We start from the raw sequence: 14908 nt of genomic DNA, 5'->3' as shown, positions 1-14908 counted from the left end.
TTTTTAAAATCAAGACTCATCTTCATTAAATAATTACTGATAATACTTTTTGTACTTAAACTTTTCTTTACTATTTGTGTTTTCTTCTTTTCATTATATATTTTAGTTTATTATTAAATATATCCAGAGAACATCTAAAAATGTTCCTAACTATTCAAAATAAAAATATTTGTTATATATTCTGAACTTATCAACAGTTTATTGTTATACTAGCAAAATAAGATTTTAGACACTAACATATTTTTATAATATACTGTCAACTAAGCATCACTGTATTTACTAGTTTTAGTAAATGGATATAAAATATTGTTATATTTCCTTTTTTTCTTGAGTTTTCAAATAAAACTTAAATATACTTAAAATTCTTAAATTCTATTATGCTTTGAAAAATTTATCTAAGCTCTGTTCCCAATTCTTTTTTTAAATAATACCTTGAGGTCTTTTCTGCTTTTTGCCTTTTCCTTTTCTCCTAGATGAATGATGTACATTTTTTGATGATATTAGTTGAATATTGGTTTGATGCAAGGAGCTCTACTGAAAATTAGAGTCAAGACTTCTGGAATCTAGGTTTTGGCAAGTCACATAACTTGTGAGCCCTAGTATCTCTACTTATGAAAGCAGGGAGTTGACCTACTAATCTCTGAGAATCCTGCTAACACTAAAATTCTAAGTCAGAGAAATTAAAACATAAAAATAACATCAGAATATGGACTGTTGAGTGACACAAATATCTTAATTTTAAAAAGTAATATAAAGTTGAATGTACATCATTTGTAATTCTGATAAGCTAATTAACTAACTGCACTGTCAGATCAATACTAAATCTGTTAACAAGTTGGAAAATTCTAGTAAATTTTGTTGTAAAAGGAGTATAGTAACTAGTGCTGTGTACAATCCTTATAACTAGCCAAGGCCAACATGCAGGTCCTTTATCAACGCCTTCTCAGAAGAAAACAGCCAAGAACCCAGAAAGACACCTGTGTAGGTATGTTTACAAATAGGTTAATTAAATAATCCCTTTTAATTAATATGGAATTTTGCTTTAGTATAAAATTCATTAATTTATAAATATAGTTTATTACCACCACTTTAAAGAACTTACTAGTAAGATCATTTTTCTTTGTAGATAAATTTGGGTTAATTTCTTAATTAATTTGTAGTACTGAATTTTTTTATATAAAATGAAAAATGGTAATTGCAAAGATCTCTTTGACTGTTTCAATAATCTTTTGAGTGTCTATAAATACCACTTTTTCAAAACTGTATATTGCCAGAAATTGGTTAAATTTGCTTATCTTTAGATAGGTCTAATGGTAAAAACTAAAGCTAGTTTCATGCATTGCAGAGATAAAAGAGAGAAATATCCTCAGTATTTGGTTTTGTGGTTTTAGTTAATTTGCTTTTATTTTTGTTGTTCTAAGTTAAAAAAAATAAATAACATCCAGTCACTAATATCCTGATATTACATATGTTAAGGGAAATTTGACCTAGCAACCCCACTTCTGACAATCTTATCATAAATATATATGTACAAGCTTTTAAGTATATATATATGTATATGTGTATATATATATATATATGTTTTATATATGTGTATACATATGTTTATGTTTTTATATATACATATGTATATATATTTATATTTATATATATACACACACAAGCAAGTTTATTGCTGTATTGTTCTTTGTAACAAAACACTAAAAAGATAATGACCATTATTTGGGCAAAGAGTGGAACATGGAAGAAATTATGATGCACCCACAGCAAGGAATGTAGTCATTTAAGAAAATGCTTTAAGAAATTTAAAATTTTATTTTACTTTAAGTCATGTAAGAAAATTCTGTGTAGGACCACTGTGAGAAAAAAGATGAAAAACAATGTATACACACAACCTTGTTTTTAAAAAAGTTTTACTCATAAACACGCACATACACACACACATGTATATTTGAAAAATGTGAATATTTTGAAAATATATAAATATTTTGAAAAATATGTAAGGCTATGTTCTAAATTGTAACTCTGAACAGGCAAGAGGAGCCAGTCCCCCCAAAACAATTTAAATCACATTTATACATTTCTATAAAATTGCCATGTTGTGTCATATGTCTCTTTAAAATAAAATATAATTAAAATGGCATTTTAAACTCTCTAAATGATTTTGAAATATTTCAAATCTGACTTTGAAATTATCTTGTGCTTTTATATATTCCTTAAGATGATGTTTGCATTGAAGTAACTCTCATTAGCTATAATTGAAATCTACCCTTTTATGCTTTTAGTCTTTTGTATGTAAATGTTACAAAAATGTGTTAAACTTAAAAAGTTTATTTTTTTAAATTCAGAGGTAGGCTATATAACCTACAGAAGTAATTTTAATGATTTTCTTTTATCATAAGAAAAGATCATGAGTACTATGAAATCAGTTGTTAGCATAAGGAAGTTGTGATTTAATGCAGACTTTGCTGATAATTAACTTTAGTTTTGGAAAATACTAGGTTAGGTATAAGGTTTCACTATTAGGTAAATCAGTTTTACATAATTTACCTAATAATGAAGAGACTTATAAATTCAGCTAATGAGTGAATTTTAGGATATCGTAGACTGTATTCCTGCTTTTGTATGAGAATAATCAAGCTTGCTTTCACAACAAGATGATGAAATTTTGGGTGATCGTGACTCTGCCTTTTTAGTACTTAAAACTATAGTTTGTTTGATTTCTAGTTTTAAAAAGGTTTGATTTCTAGTTAAAAATTCAGTATATCTAAAGATGATATTTTAGGTCTTAATGTAATTCGTTCCTTTATAAAAAATAACATTTTTATATACCATTAGTTTTTGTATTCCCTTGTAAGTATTGCCTTTTTTAATTGTAAATTATACATTGCTTATAGATCATTGTGGCATACATTAAATGAATCAGGATTGTATGGCAAAAAATTGCTTCACTATAAGAATTTCTTATTGAGTGTGCTGGGAATGTCACTCAGTGGTAGAGTGCTTGCCTGTGCAAGCCATGTGTTCAATCCTCAGTACCAGGAAAACAAACCAACAAAAAATCTTGTAGAAAACTAAAGTTTATTAAACTAAGTTAGTAGCCAACTTTTTATTGAAAAGGATTCTGTTGCCCATTTTCATTAAATAGCCCACAACCTAGGTATGTTTTAAATATGTTCTATTTTCAAAAATTTATTTTACCTTAACTTTTATATAAAAAGCAAAGCATAATCACATATAACAAAATATTAAACTTTACTGTAAATTGTAAAATATGAAATGCAGAAAAACTTAATTATGTTTTGTCTTTTCTATGACACTGTTTTACAAGTTACCTACATATATAGTCAATATTTTCTTGACCGTGTTGGCCTCTTGTGAGAACTGAAACACATTAATGATCAGAACATTGAATTAATAATCATATTACCTAATTAATTAATGTGTTTATGAAAATATATTACAGTGAAATTTTATTGAATGTAGCCAATATATTTCTCAATCTTTTGGTTGTTTAAAGGGAATTTGTTTATATAATTTCAAAGGCAGTTTTCAGATCTAACACTTAAATATTTCCTCTAATTACTCTTTACTCCTTTCAGAGGAAATGGATGTAGAAGCTCGTCTTACTGAACTATGTGAAGAAGTTAAGGTACTTGGATTTTTAAAATTCACATTATCAAGTTATTTGAATGGTTTCTGTTTTTCTATTGTAAATATTTTGTCTAAGAAAACTTAAATTATTTATCTTACTTAAAATACAAATATAATTCAGTTGATCATGGTAGAACCATAATTTAGTTGATCAAAATAATTTGACTTCAGCATAAAATTATCATTTTAAAAGTATATTAATTCGCATTTGAATGAAGTATAAATAAAGCACATTACTAATCAAAAGTATACATTTTCTTCTACTCATTCAAATTTTTTTGGACATGTTTTAAAAATATCACTTAAGGGGCTGGGGATGTGTCTCAAGCAGAAACGCGCTCACCTGGCATGCTCGGGCGCTGGGTTCGATCCTCAGCACCACATAAAAATAAAATAAAGATGTTGTGTCCACCGAAAACTGAAAAATAAATATTAAAAAATTCTCTCTCTTAAAAAAAATCACTTAAACTTGTATATCATGTTTTTTATTTTAAAAAATGACATTTTAAAAATGACAAATTGTGCTTAATTCCCAGAATCACAAAGGAAAAAAAAGGCAGTTCTGATTCAACAAAACAATTTTTATCATCCTTGCAGTTAAATTGAATAGATTTGTTTTTCTTTTTCTTTTTTTATTTTTCATTGTTTGTTTATTTATTCTTCTCTAGGAGACTAAATGCTTTAACTATTTAAGTTCACTGTGTATTCATTTTGGTCAACTATATTAAAGATAAAATCAGAGGCTTGAATCAACAAACTTATGTATTTTATGTGAAGTGTATTTTTGCTTAGAAACTTTAATGAGGATTTGGGGCTGAGGATATGGCTCAGTTGGTAGAGTACTTTCCTCGCATGCAGAAGGCCCTGTGTTCAATCCGCAGCACCACCCCTCCCCCCAAAAAAAAAGAAGAAAGAAAATTTAATGAGGACTAGATTCTTTTGAAAAAGTTATTTACCTTCTCCTTAAAAAGTTGTTCACATACAAGATATATATGTAATTTTGTATTCTAAGAGGATTTCCCCACAATTCAAATAAGTATTTTCTTTACAACCAATGGTCTTATAATCTTTGCCCAAAAGAACAGTAAATACTTTATAATCTTAAGATGTATGCAGTTAGTATGAAAATTTCTGGAGTGTTTCACTGAAAGATTGAAAAATTTGAATGAATTAACATATTATACTATGGCAAGAAAAATAATCACCGAAAGATATCAGTTTGTCTCATTAATCATTTTAATGAATTGAAATCAAATTCCCTTTTGGAATTTAAACTTGTATTTTAAAAATCTTTTCAAGAAACATAAAAAAGACTAAGAAAAGCTTTAAAAGTAATACAAATGTCGAAGTATTTGTCCAACCAGATATTTAAATATATATAAAACTACAATAAGAGAAATAGGAAAATAGTTTTTCTTCTCTTAAAATGATAGGCAAGTCAGTCAAGTTAAATAGCACTGAAAGACATCAATTTGTAATAACTAAGTATATGATAAAATATGATGAACATTGGGATTATAAGTGATGTAAGCTTTAGCCCTTTGTGCCATACCAGAGGAGTAGTTCTAAATGGACTAAATAGTTAAATTTTCAAAAAAATTAGAAATATAAGTAGTCTATTTTGGAATATAGAATGACTCCTTCAGACTAATAGTAAAGTACAAAATAAAATAAGCTAAGGATGATCCAAAACTCCTTTATAACAAAATACACTATAAATTTAAAGCAAGCCATATATTAGAGAACAATGTTTGTAATATTTAAAACAGGCAAATGATTACTACTCACAATATATAAGGAGCTCCTGTGTACCAATTTCAAAATAACACCCTTGGGCTGGAGATATAACTTAATCAGTAGAGTGCTTGCCTCACATGGACAAGGCCTTGGGTTCAATCCCCAGCACCACAAAAAAAGAAATAAATAAAAAATAAAAATAACACCCTTGTTAAAAAGAGATACACAGAGGGAATATACAAATTGGCAATTCTTAGAACAATTTAAGCTACTTAATTTGATACTTAGTATTACTGAAAAACAGGAAAATACAGGTTTAAATAAAAAGTTTGATTGGATTGGGTTTGACCCAGGAAATTTGCAAAAACAAGAGTGACTGCTAATCTCAATTGTAGGTAAGGATAATAGGGAAACTAGTAATGGCATATGTTGTTAATGATGGTTTAAATTAATTTTTTTAAGGTAACTTATCACTCTGTTTTAAAAATATTTATTTAGTACATGTCACCTCCCATGCAAGTTATTTAAGATTCTGTTTTATAAAAGTACTCACATGTGTACACAAATATGATAAAGAATCTCATGGATTATATAGACTCATATAGTCATTTAAAAGAATTAAGTAAATCTCTATGCATTGACATGGATTACTTAAGAAATATTTATTCAGTGAAACTCCACATCATGTACAACCATATGAATAGGATCCTAATTAGAATAAGTTATACTCCATGTATGTAAAAATATGTCAAAATTTACTCCACTGTGTATTTATTGATCTATAATGCCAGATAGTGTTTTCATGCTGAAAAGCTCTTTATGTTAAAAGTAAATTGATGATAAATATGAACTTATATATATAAAAAAAGTTATAAGCTCTGTATTTGATCATGTTCATGTGATTACATTGAAAATAATTTTTTAGGTTCTTAATAGTAATACAGAAAAGAATAGCATGAGAATTGTAAAGGGGAATTTTATCAAAGTAATTCATATAGTATACGATTATTGCTAAAAAGTTTGTTTGGGTACCCATATATAAGTTCTTGTATGTAAATGAACATCATAAAATCTTACAACATCGCCTAAGGTAAAATTTTAACAACAAAGAGCAGACAAAAGCTATAATGACTATATTAAGAGTTTTTAAAAATCAGTAATAAAACATGTAATTAGTTTTTAATATTAGCCCAAAGTAGACACCTAATTACAAAAAAGGTTAATAAGTATATGAAAAATATTCAGTCTCAGAAACTATCACAGAAACAAACATTTACTCTGATACAATTTTTAATCTGTCAAATTGGCTGCATTTTTTTTTTTAACAGTGTTTCTTGAGATGTGATGAGGGTACAGACTTGTATACCTTGTAGATCTTTTTCAGAGATTAGTTTGGTGGTATGTATCCAAAAAAAAAAAAAAAAAAGTATCCTATCTCAATCTATACCAAAGAAATACTCAAAAGATTCATATGATTATATACAATGTTGTAAAAACATTAACCTGAATTATAGCCAACAGTAAAATGGTTAATGAATTATGGGATACTCATTATCTAAAAAAGTTTGCAGCCTTTAAAAAATGTTTGATGATGTAGGAAAACAATCATATTGTGTTCTCTGGGGAAAATGGTCTAAAAGCATATGTGATTTTAGATTTTGTTCTATGTATATAACAAAAAAAAATTGAAATGATTGTTCTGAAAAATGTATATGTTTAAAATAAGATAGTGAATATATAAAAGTAAAGTCTCTTTGTCTTACATTTATGCATATAAAAGATCTTTTCAAACTTAATTATGATTTCCATTTTTAAATAAAAATAATTTTATCATTATTTATTTTGAGATGTATTATTAAATATTTGTTCAAACCAGAGGAGTAATTTATGTATACTTGAAGGGATATTCTCTCAGAACCTTGGTGCTGTGATCCCTAGGAAATGAAATAATAAATAACATCTAGATAGCCTTGTTTTCAGGAAAAAGTAGAGAGAGTAACATATATCTACTTGTATGTAGACTATACTTGGTACAGTGATTCTTTCATTAATTACACAGTGTTATCTAATTACTCTCAAATGTTTATCCAACTGTTTTTCTTCTAAACTCCATTAAAATAATCCTTGGGACAATAATACTACAGGTTTCAGTTTATGCTAGTTTGTTACATTTTAATCTCTGTATCTTGTTTTAATCTCTGTATGTTGTTAATAGAGGCTTGAAAAGTCTTTTAGTTTCATTTATAAAATCATTTCCTAGAGCACAATCTAGTTTCTTAATGTTAACAAATCCTTATTTATCTGTGTTTTCTCTGTTTGCTTCCATTCCAGAATTCTAAGTTTGCCAAAAAATTTGGGGGGGCTTTTTTCTAAATAAAGCCTGTTAATTTCTCATTCATTCATTTATTCCTTTAGTAAATATTTATCAAATTACTACTGTGTGTCAGTAACTAAAGTTATAAGAACAGATAGTATGTAATCATAATGCCTTCACTTCTTAATTTTGCTTAATTTTTGTTATATGTTATCAGTAGGATAAATCAATGGAAGCTTTTTTTGGATGAGGAAAGAAAAATCTGCTAAACTGTAAACCTCAAAAAGAAGTGAAAATAAGTAGAAGAATCATGTAATATATAGCATTGGGGAGTATATAGGTGGTAATTAAAACTTTGGGAGTGAATTTCAGCATTCCTGTAAAGACTTGACAACTACTACCATTTCCTAGGAAAATGAAGTCATTCATCTGTGTAGTTAAGATAGATTTAGTGTTACCAGTAATTGAAATGCAAATTTTTACACCAAGATAATGAATTAAAGAATATCCTGCCCTCATAACAAAAATATCTGCCCCCACCAGAAACAATCATTCTGATTTATAGTCTTTTATTAGTCTTTATTTTTTCAAGAAAACTAGTTGCATTTTATAAGAGTCTTCATGTCATATTAAAATGTAGTACTCAACTTTCATGATCAGTTCACATGAATAAAAAATGCAATAATTTATTACCACTTTTAGAACATTGCTAATAGTATTTTATAATGGTGTGTCTACCTGTTTTCTCATCTATTAATCTTTGTATCTCAGGAATATACATGCCAACATTTTTAAATGCAATTGAAAAATGTAGTGGATAAATTATATGTTAGGAAAAAGAAAGCAAATGGTTAACAAGTTTGTATAAGAAATACCCACAAATGAAACAGAACCTGACAATATAGAAGTGAGAGGGAAAACAATTTTCCCTTTTCCAAAAGTATTTGAGTCCATTTTGAGGAATTGTGTGTATTTTTAAGTGTTTCACATAGCTGATTGGGGAAGAAAATTTTAAGATCATGTTATCTTTCAAAAATATTTGTAACTTTCATTGGGATTTATGCATTGTATTTAAAATTCCTAGTATTTGGGTGTTAGAAGTTGATCATTCTATATAAAATTTTGATGGATAATTTTAGAGTATAGTTGATGTTATTTCAATAATAAAATACCTCAGATATTAAAATATTGGTCAAATTATTAAAAATTGCTTTGGTAACTATCAGTTAAGTAGAAAATCATTGGTCAGTTGGTCTTTCTCTAAAACCCTGTGTCTGCATATACATATTTCTTTTTTAAACCAAAAATTTGCCTTTGTACTAATATTCTGAGCAGCATAATTATATGTATTGCAAGTCTCTAGAAGTAGTGGCATGTTTTTCTTGTCATTTCAGAAAATAGAAAATCCTGATGAACTGGCAGAACTTATAAATATGAATCTTGCTCAACTTTGCTCACTTCTAATGGCTCTATGGGGACAGTTTCTGGAAGTTGTAACACTACATGAAGAATTAAGAATATTATTAGCACAGGAGCACCATACCTTGAGGGTAAGTTAAAGAAAAGTAGTATTCAGAAATTTTAATGAGTATTATTTATCTTTAGAAAACCCTTATGAATAAAAAGTCTGATTGATAAATCAGAAAAGAGACATTTATCATTGTTTTATTTCTAAAGTCAATACAGTTAAGTATATGATTTCTTAGTAACAACCCCTACTAGTTAAAATTCCCAGAAGAATTAAAAATTAATATAAAGTACTTCCATTCTCTTCATCAGTATCACAAATTACCATTTTGGCACATTTTCACTTTCATTCCCTCTTTTTGGCTGGAGATATATACAAATATATTCATATATGTATTTTTTCCTTTGCCATTTGATAATTATAGACATACATTCTTTAGTTCAGCATATATTTCCTAAAAACAAAGATGTTCTTTCATTTAACTATTAATATGACCAACTTTAGACTATTTTATTTTGTACAATACAGAGACCTAATATATGGTCCATATTTAAATTTTACTATTTGCCTTAATCATGTCCTATATGACAAGTTTTTCTTCCTATTTCCAGGATCAAATTCCAGATCCTACATAGCATTCAAATTTAATGTCCCTTTAGGTACAGTTAATCTGGAATAATTTCTCATCTTTTCTTTGTCTCTAATGACTCTGATTTTTTTGAAGAGGTTCAGTAATCAGGGGCTGGGGATGTGGCTCAAGCTGTAGCGCGCTCATCTGGCATGCGTGCGGCCCGGGTTCGATCCTCAGCACCACATACAGACAACGATGTTGTGTCCGCCGATAACTAAAAAATAAATATTAAAAATTCTCTCTCTCTCCCTCTAAAAAAAAAAAAAAACTCTCTCTAAAAAAAAAAAAAAAGAGGTTCAGTAATTAGTTGGATAGACTATCCTTCAGTTTGGGTTTGTATTATAGTTCCTGGAGATTCATTTGAAGGTTAAGATGATACAGTGTTAGTATGGATACATTTTATTTCTTTTTCAGCAAGTAAGTTATATTTTTCTTGGAATTTGCTCAAGTCATTGTTACCAAGTAGTTAGTTCATAAAGTCCTTCAATCATCTTTTTAATATCTGCAAGATCCATTGTGTTTTATTACTGATATTAGTTATTTGTGACATCACTCTTTTTTAAAATATTTTTTTAGTTGTAGTTGGACACATTACCTTTATTTTATTTATTTTTATGTGGTGCTGAGGATCGAACCCAGCACTCACATGTGCTAGGCGAGCGTTCTACTGCTAAGCCGCAACCCCAGCCCCTCCTTTTTTAAAATTTATTTATTTATTCTAATTAAATAATATGAGAGCAGAATACATTTTGATTCATTGCACACAATTGTAGCACAACTTTTCATTTCTCTGGTTGTACACAGTGTAGCGTTGTACCATGTAGGGTAATGATGTCCATCTTATTTTACCATCTTTCCAACCCCCATACCCCTTGCCTGTGCCCAGAGTACATCCATTTTTCCCATATCCCCCACCCCTTAGCATCCACTTATCAGAGAGAACATCCAACCTTTGGTGTTTTACAATTGGCTTACTTCGCTTAGCATGATATTTTCCAATTCCATCCATTTACCTGCAAATGTCATAATTTTATTCTCTTTTAATGCTGAGTAATATTCCATTGTGTATATATACCATAGTTTCTTTATCCATTCATTTATTGAAGAGCATCTAGGTTGGTTCTACAATTTAGCTATTGTCACCTTTTTCTTGACTGGTCTTCCTGCAAGTTTGCCATTTTATTAGTATTTTCAGAGAACCAACTTTTAATGTTAATTCTGTCTCTTGTACATTTTTTTTCTGTTTGATATTTTGTTTATTGTAGTAAACAGGATTATCATTGAATTTTGTAAATGGTAATAATGCTTTCTGACTCCTATTTATGCAATTCAGCAGGAACTTTGATCATAAAGTGTCTTGATATTCTTAGAATATAGTGCTAAACATACATTAACCCAGAGCAGTCCAGAGGGCATTCATTGTTTGTAGAAGAACAAACTTAGCCATAACAAAGTGTATAGGTTGTCTGATGATAGGTTCTGAAGCAGCACAGTTGAGCTGAGTCACAGAAATGAACCTCTGATAATGAAATCTTTCTTTTTGTGTGAAAGCAAGTAGTGAAACAAAGAATTAGACTAAAAACAGGAAATATAAATCTGTACTTGGAAAGAAAAATACAGTAAATTAGTTTAATATTGCTTCAATATATTATGTATCAAGATTAAGAAAGTGCAGATTTTCATATTACTGAAAAATTATATCCCACTGGACCATACAGACTATTTGTACATGAATGGTCCCCAATGGCCATATTAATGAAAAAGATTAAAAGTCTCCATGATTAAGCAAAAGATATACAAATCGAAACTAAGAAATTGAATGATTCGACTTATAAAAAAGCAAAATAATAACTGTAATACTGAATTTTGTATGTGTCAAGAACTGTAGAATCCGAGGTTTCACCCTACTTATAGCATACCTAAGGCTACCATAGACTGGTCAGAGATAAAGGATCTCATAGTAATAGCAATAACCAAAGTATTGTCATTTGTGTTGGTTCTCCAAGCCTCAGTTTCTACAATCTAGTACAAAGAAGGCCAAGTTCAAACCATTGAATTGAATTACAGGAGAAAAGTCTTTGCTTATGGACCCCAAATATTTTAAGTATGTATGTATTATGATGTATTGTGGTACTGTGGATTAAGCCCAGGGGTGCTCTACCAGCTATATCCCCAGCCTGCCCGCCCCCCTCTTTTTTTTGAGATAATGTCTTATTAATTTTCCCAGACTGGCTTCAAACTTGCAATCCTCCTGCCTCATCCTCCCAAGTAGCCAGAATAACAAGCATATGGTGACAAGCCAAGCTTTCCCAAATATTTTATAATAGACAGTAAATATCTTTACTCTGAACCAAAGTCAGTCTTTATCTATCAAGGTTGTAAGCCATCCTGCCTTTTGCTTCAAAGAGAGACACATCTCTGTCTTCCCAATGTTTTCTCAATATAAGTATTCTTGAAAAGATGGTCTCTTTACAGAGAAAGTCAGTGCTTCTGTTCCTGAGACTTGAAGAAGTACAGTAGACGCATGAGGAATTATGAGTTTTGTTGTATTATAATGTTTCACTCTATAGCATCAGAAGTGCTATATTTTATGTTGATCATAACTTGTGCCTGGAATAATGTTATAAATCTAGTATTAAGGAGATCATCATATTCACTTTGTAGAGAGCCATATCTTATGCTTTGTGCTATCATTACAGATTTGTATTTTGCCTTGTATAGGCTCTCCTTAGGGCTGCTGGAGTTAGATAAAATAACAGTTAATTTGGCATTCTTTTAGAGATGTTTTATTTATCTTATACCAACTTGTATAAATCTTTAGTTCTTTCATGACAAATGTTCATAAATAATGTTGCTCAAGCCAAATACATAGGGTTGTCAGAATGCCCAGTTAAATTGAATTCCAAATAAATAGCAAATAATATTTCAATCTAAGTATGTCCAGTGCAATTCTATCAAATAGCATGCAAAAACATCAGACTTTTACCTATTTTATATATTTTTATATAAATAAATTATGCCTGATATAGAAAACAGAATTTCTTGGTCATAAAACTAATTTTGAGATTGTTTTTCTTGTGTAGAAACAGATTATGGTAAACTTAAGGTCCTACTCAATATGTATGTGTCTTTGTGGTTCTAACCTAGAGCAATGAAGCCTAAGTTGATATGGTGATTCTGCTATTCTGTTGCTTAATATTAATGTGATATTGTTCATTTTAACAATTCAGATTAATGTACCTTTCCTTGGACTATAAAATGGAAATCTTTTATAGACCTTCCTAAAATAATATTTCAAACTATAAAGTCATCTGAGAGAAGTTTGAAAAATCATTATATGCAAATTTCTTTGCCCAATTTTGCCATCTGCTTTATTCATAGTTGTGTCCTTCTTTGCTTCCCTGCGTTTATCATCTTTGTTAACTACAACTTCTTTATTCTTTTTATTTTTTTTTTAAGTTCATAGCAACAGGTTTGTTACTAACCCTTTTCTGAAATTGTGATTCTATGGGACCACTGACCATAAGCCCAAGAATTAATCTACAAAACAGGAGGAGGGAAAGCATTTTCTTTTGTAGTTAGGTAGAAGACATTATTATGCTTTTTTTCTTTAGGTTTTAATAAAAGCTTATTTGTGGACATTGAAATAGGAATTTCATATAGTTTTCAATTGTCAGCAGATATTATTCCATTTTTGAAAAACTTCCAACCATTTAAAATGTAAAAAGCATTTTGGATGTTTTTTACTTCTTAGAATGCTGTTTGAAGGATAATTTATTTATATATTTTACTTAACAAACATATATATAGCAATTATCTGCCAGATACTATGTAATTGATTTATAAATGTTAACTAATTTAAATCATCAGTACAATCTCATGGCTTGTCACGGTGGTGCATGCCTGTAATCCCAGCAATTTAGGAGGCTAAGGCAGGAGGATCACAAGTTCAAAGCCAACCTCAGCAAAGTGAGGCACTTAGCAACCCAATGAGACCCTGTCTCTAAATAAGATACAAAATAGGGCTGGGTATATGGCTCAGTGGTCGAGTGCCCTTGAGTTCAATCCTTGGTACCCCCCGCCCCCGCAAAAAAAAGAAAAATTAAATTAAAACCTCATGAAGTAAATATTTTATCATACCCATTTTACAAAATAAATATTTATGTTAGGAAGGTAAAATAATTTGGCTGAAATGGTAGAGATGGGATGGGAACTCAGCTGATACTTTGCATTTCATCTTTTTTTTATATATTTGCAAAATATCAGAAATGAAGTCAAGACTTCCTTAAAATGGATGGAATTGGAGGGCATTATGTTAAGGAAAAGAAGCCAGACATATAAAGAGAGAGGTACCACATGTTCTTTCTTAGATGTGGAAGTTAAAACAAACAAACAAGAAATCAACCTGAATGCAGAATACTGATTACTTAGAGGTTTGAAGGGATGTGAATGAATAAATCGAGGCCAAATGGGATCATTGCACATTGTATGCATGTATTAAAATATCACACTGAATCCCATTAATATGTAGAGTTAATGCATGTTAATGAAAATGTAATGCATGTTAATGAAAAATGTAAGGGAGCAATGCAGAGCAATAAAATAAAAATAAATAGAAGGAACAGGAGCAAAGTTCAGTGGTAAAACCTTGCCTAGCATAGTCAAGACCTTAGGTTCAATCACCAGCACAGCAAAAATTTAAATTTAAAAAAAAAAGATAAAGGCTGCAACCAGAAAAAAAAATTAAGACTTCAAACAAAAATGTAGCCCAGCCTTACAACATTGAAATGTCATTTGTTATAATACTGGTTTCCTTTGCTATTTATGTTTTACAAATAAAATAAAAAGAAATACAGTCTCCGGGGTGGAGCTGTAGTTCAGTGGCAGAGCGCTTGCCTAGCATGTGTAAGTTACTGGGTTCGATCCTTAGCACCACCATAAAAATAAACAAAGACATGCTGCCTGGCTTGGTGGCCCACACCTGTAATCCTAATGGCTCTTAAGGTCGAGGCAGGAGGATCAAGAGTTCAAAGTCAGCCTCAACAATGGCAATGTGCTAGCTACTAAGCAACTCAGTGATACCCTGTCTCTAAATAAAAATGCA

The 14908-nt window shown here is 29.6% G+C and overlaps 1 protein-coding gene across 6 annotated transcripts in view; it reads left to right on the top strand.

The window, feature by feature from the left end:
* Fam135a (family with sequence similarity 135 member A) overlaps positions 1-14908 on the top strand; it is a 108450-nt gene that overhangs the window by 54797 nt on the left and 38745 nt on the right. For all 6 annotated transcript variants that reach the window (XM_026391327.2, XM_077801726.1, XM_026391326.2 and 3 more), the window contains 3 exons: positions 908-985; positions 3603-3652; positions 9100-9255. In XM_026391327.2, the coding sequence (XP_026247112.2) occupies positions 908-985; positions 3603-3652; positions 9100-9255 (284 nt within the window). The remainder of the gene's footprint in view (positions 1-907; positions 986-3602; positions 3653-9099; positions 9256-14908) is intronic.

The sequence above is a fragment of the Urocitellus parryii genome, chromosome 8, assembly GCF_045843805.1.
Source record: "Urocitellus parryii isolate mUroPar1 chromosome 8, mUroPar1.hap1, whole genome shotgun sequence".
In the NCBI taxonomy this organism is placed as follows: Eukaryota; Metazoa; Chordata; class Mammalia; order Rodentia; family Sciuridae; genus Urocitellus; species Urocitellus parryii.
Note: the sequence above shows the minus strand (reverse complement) of the source record. Positions and strands in the feature narration are given on the sequence as shown.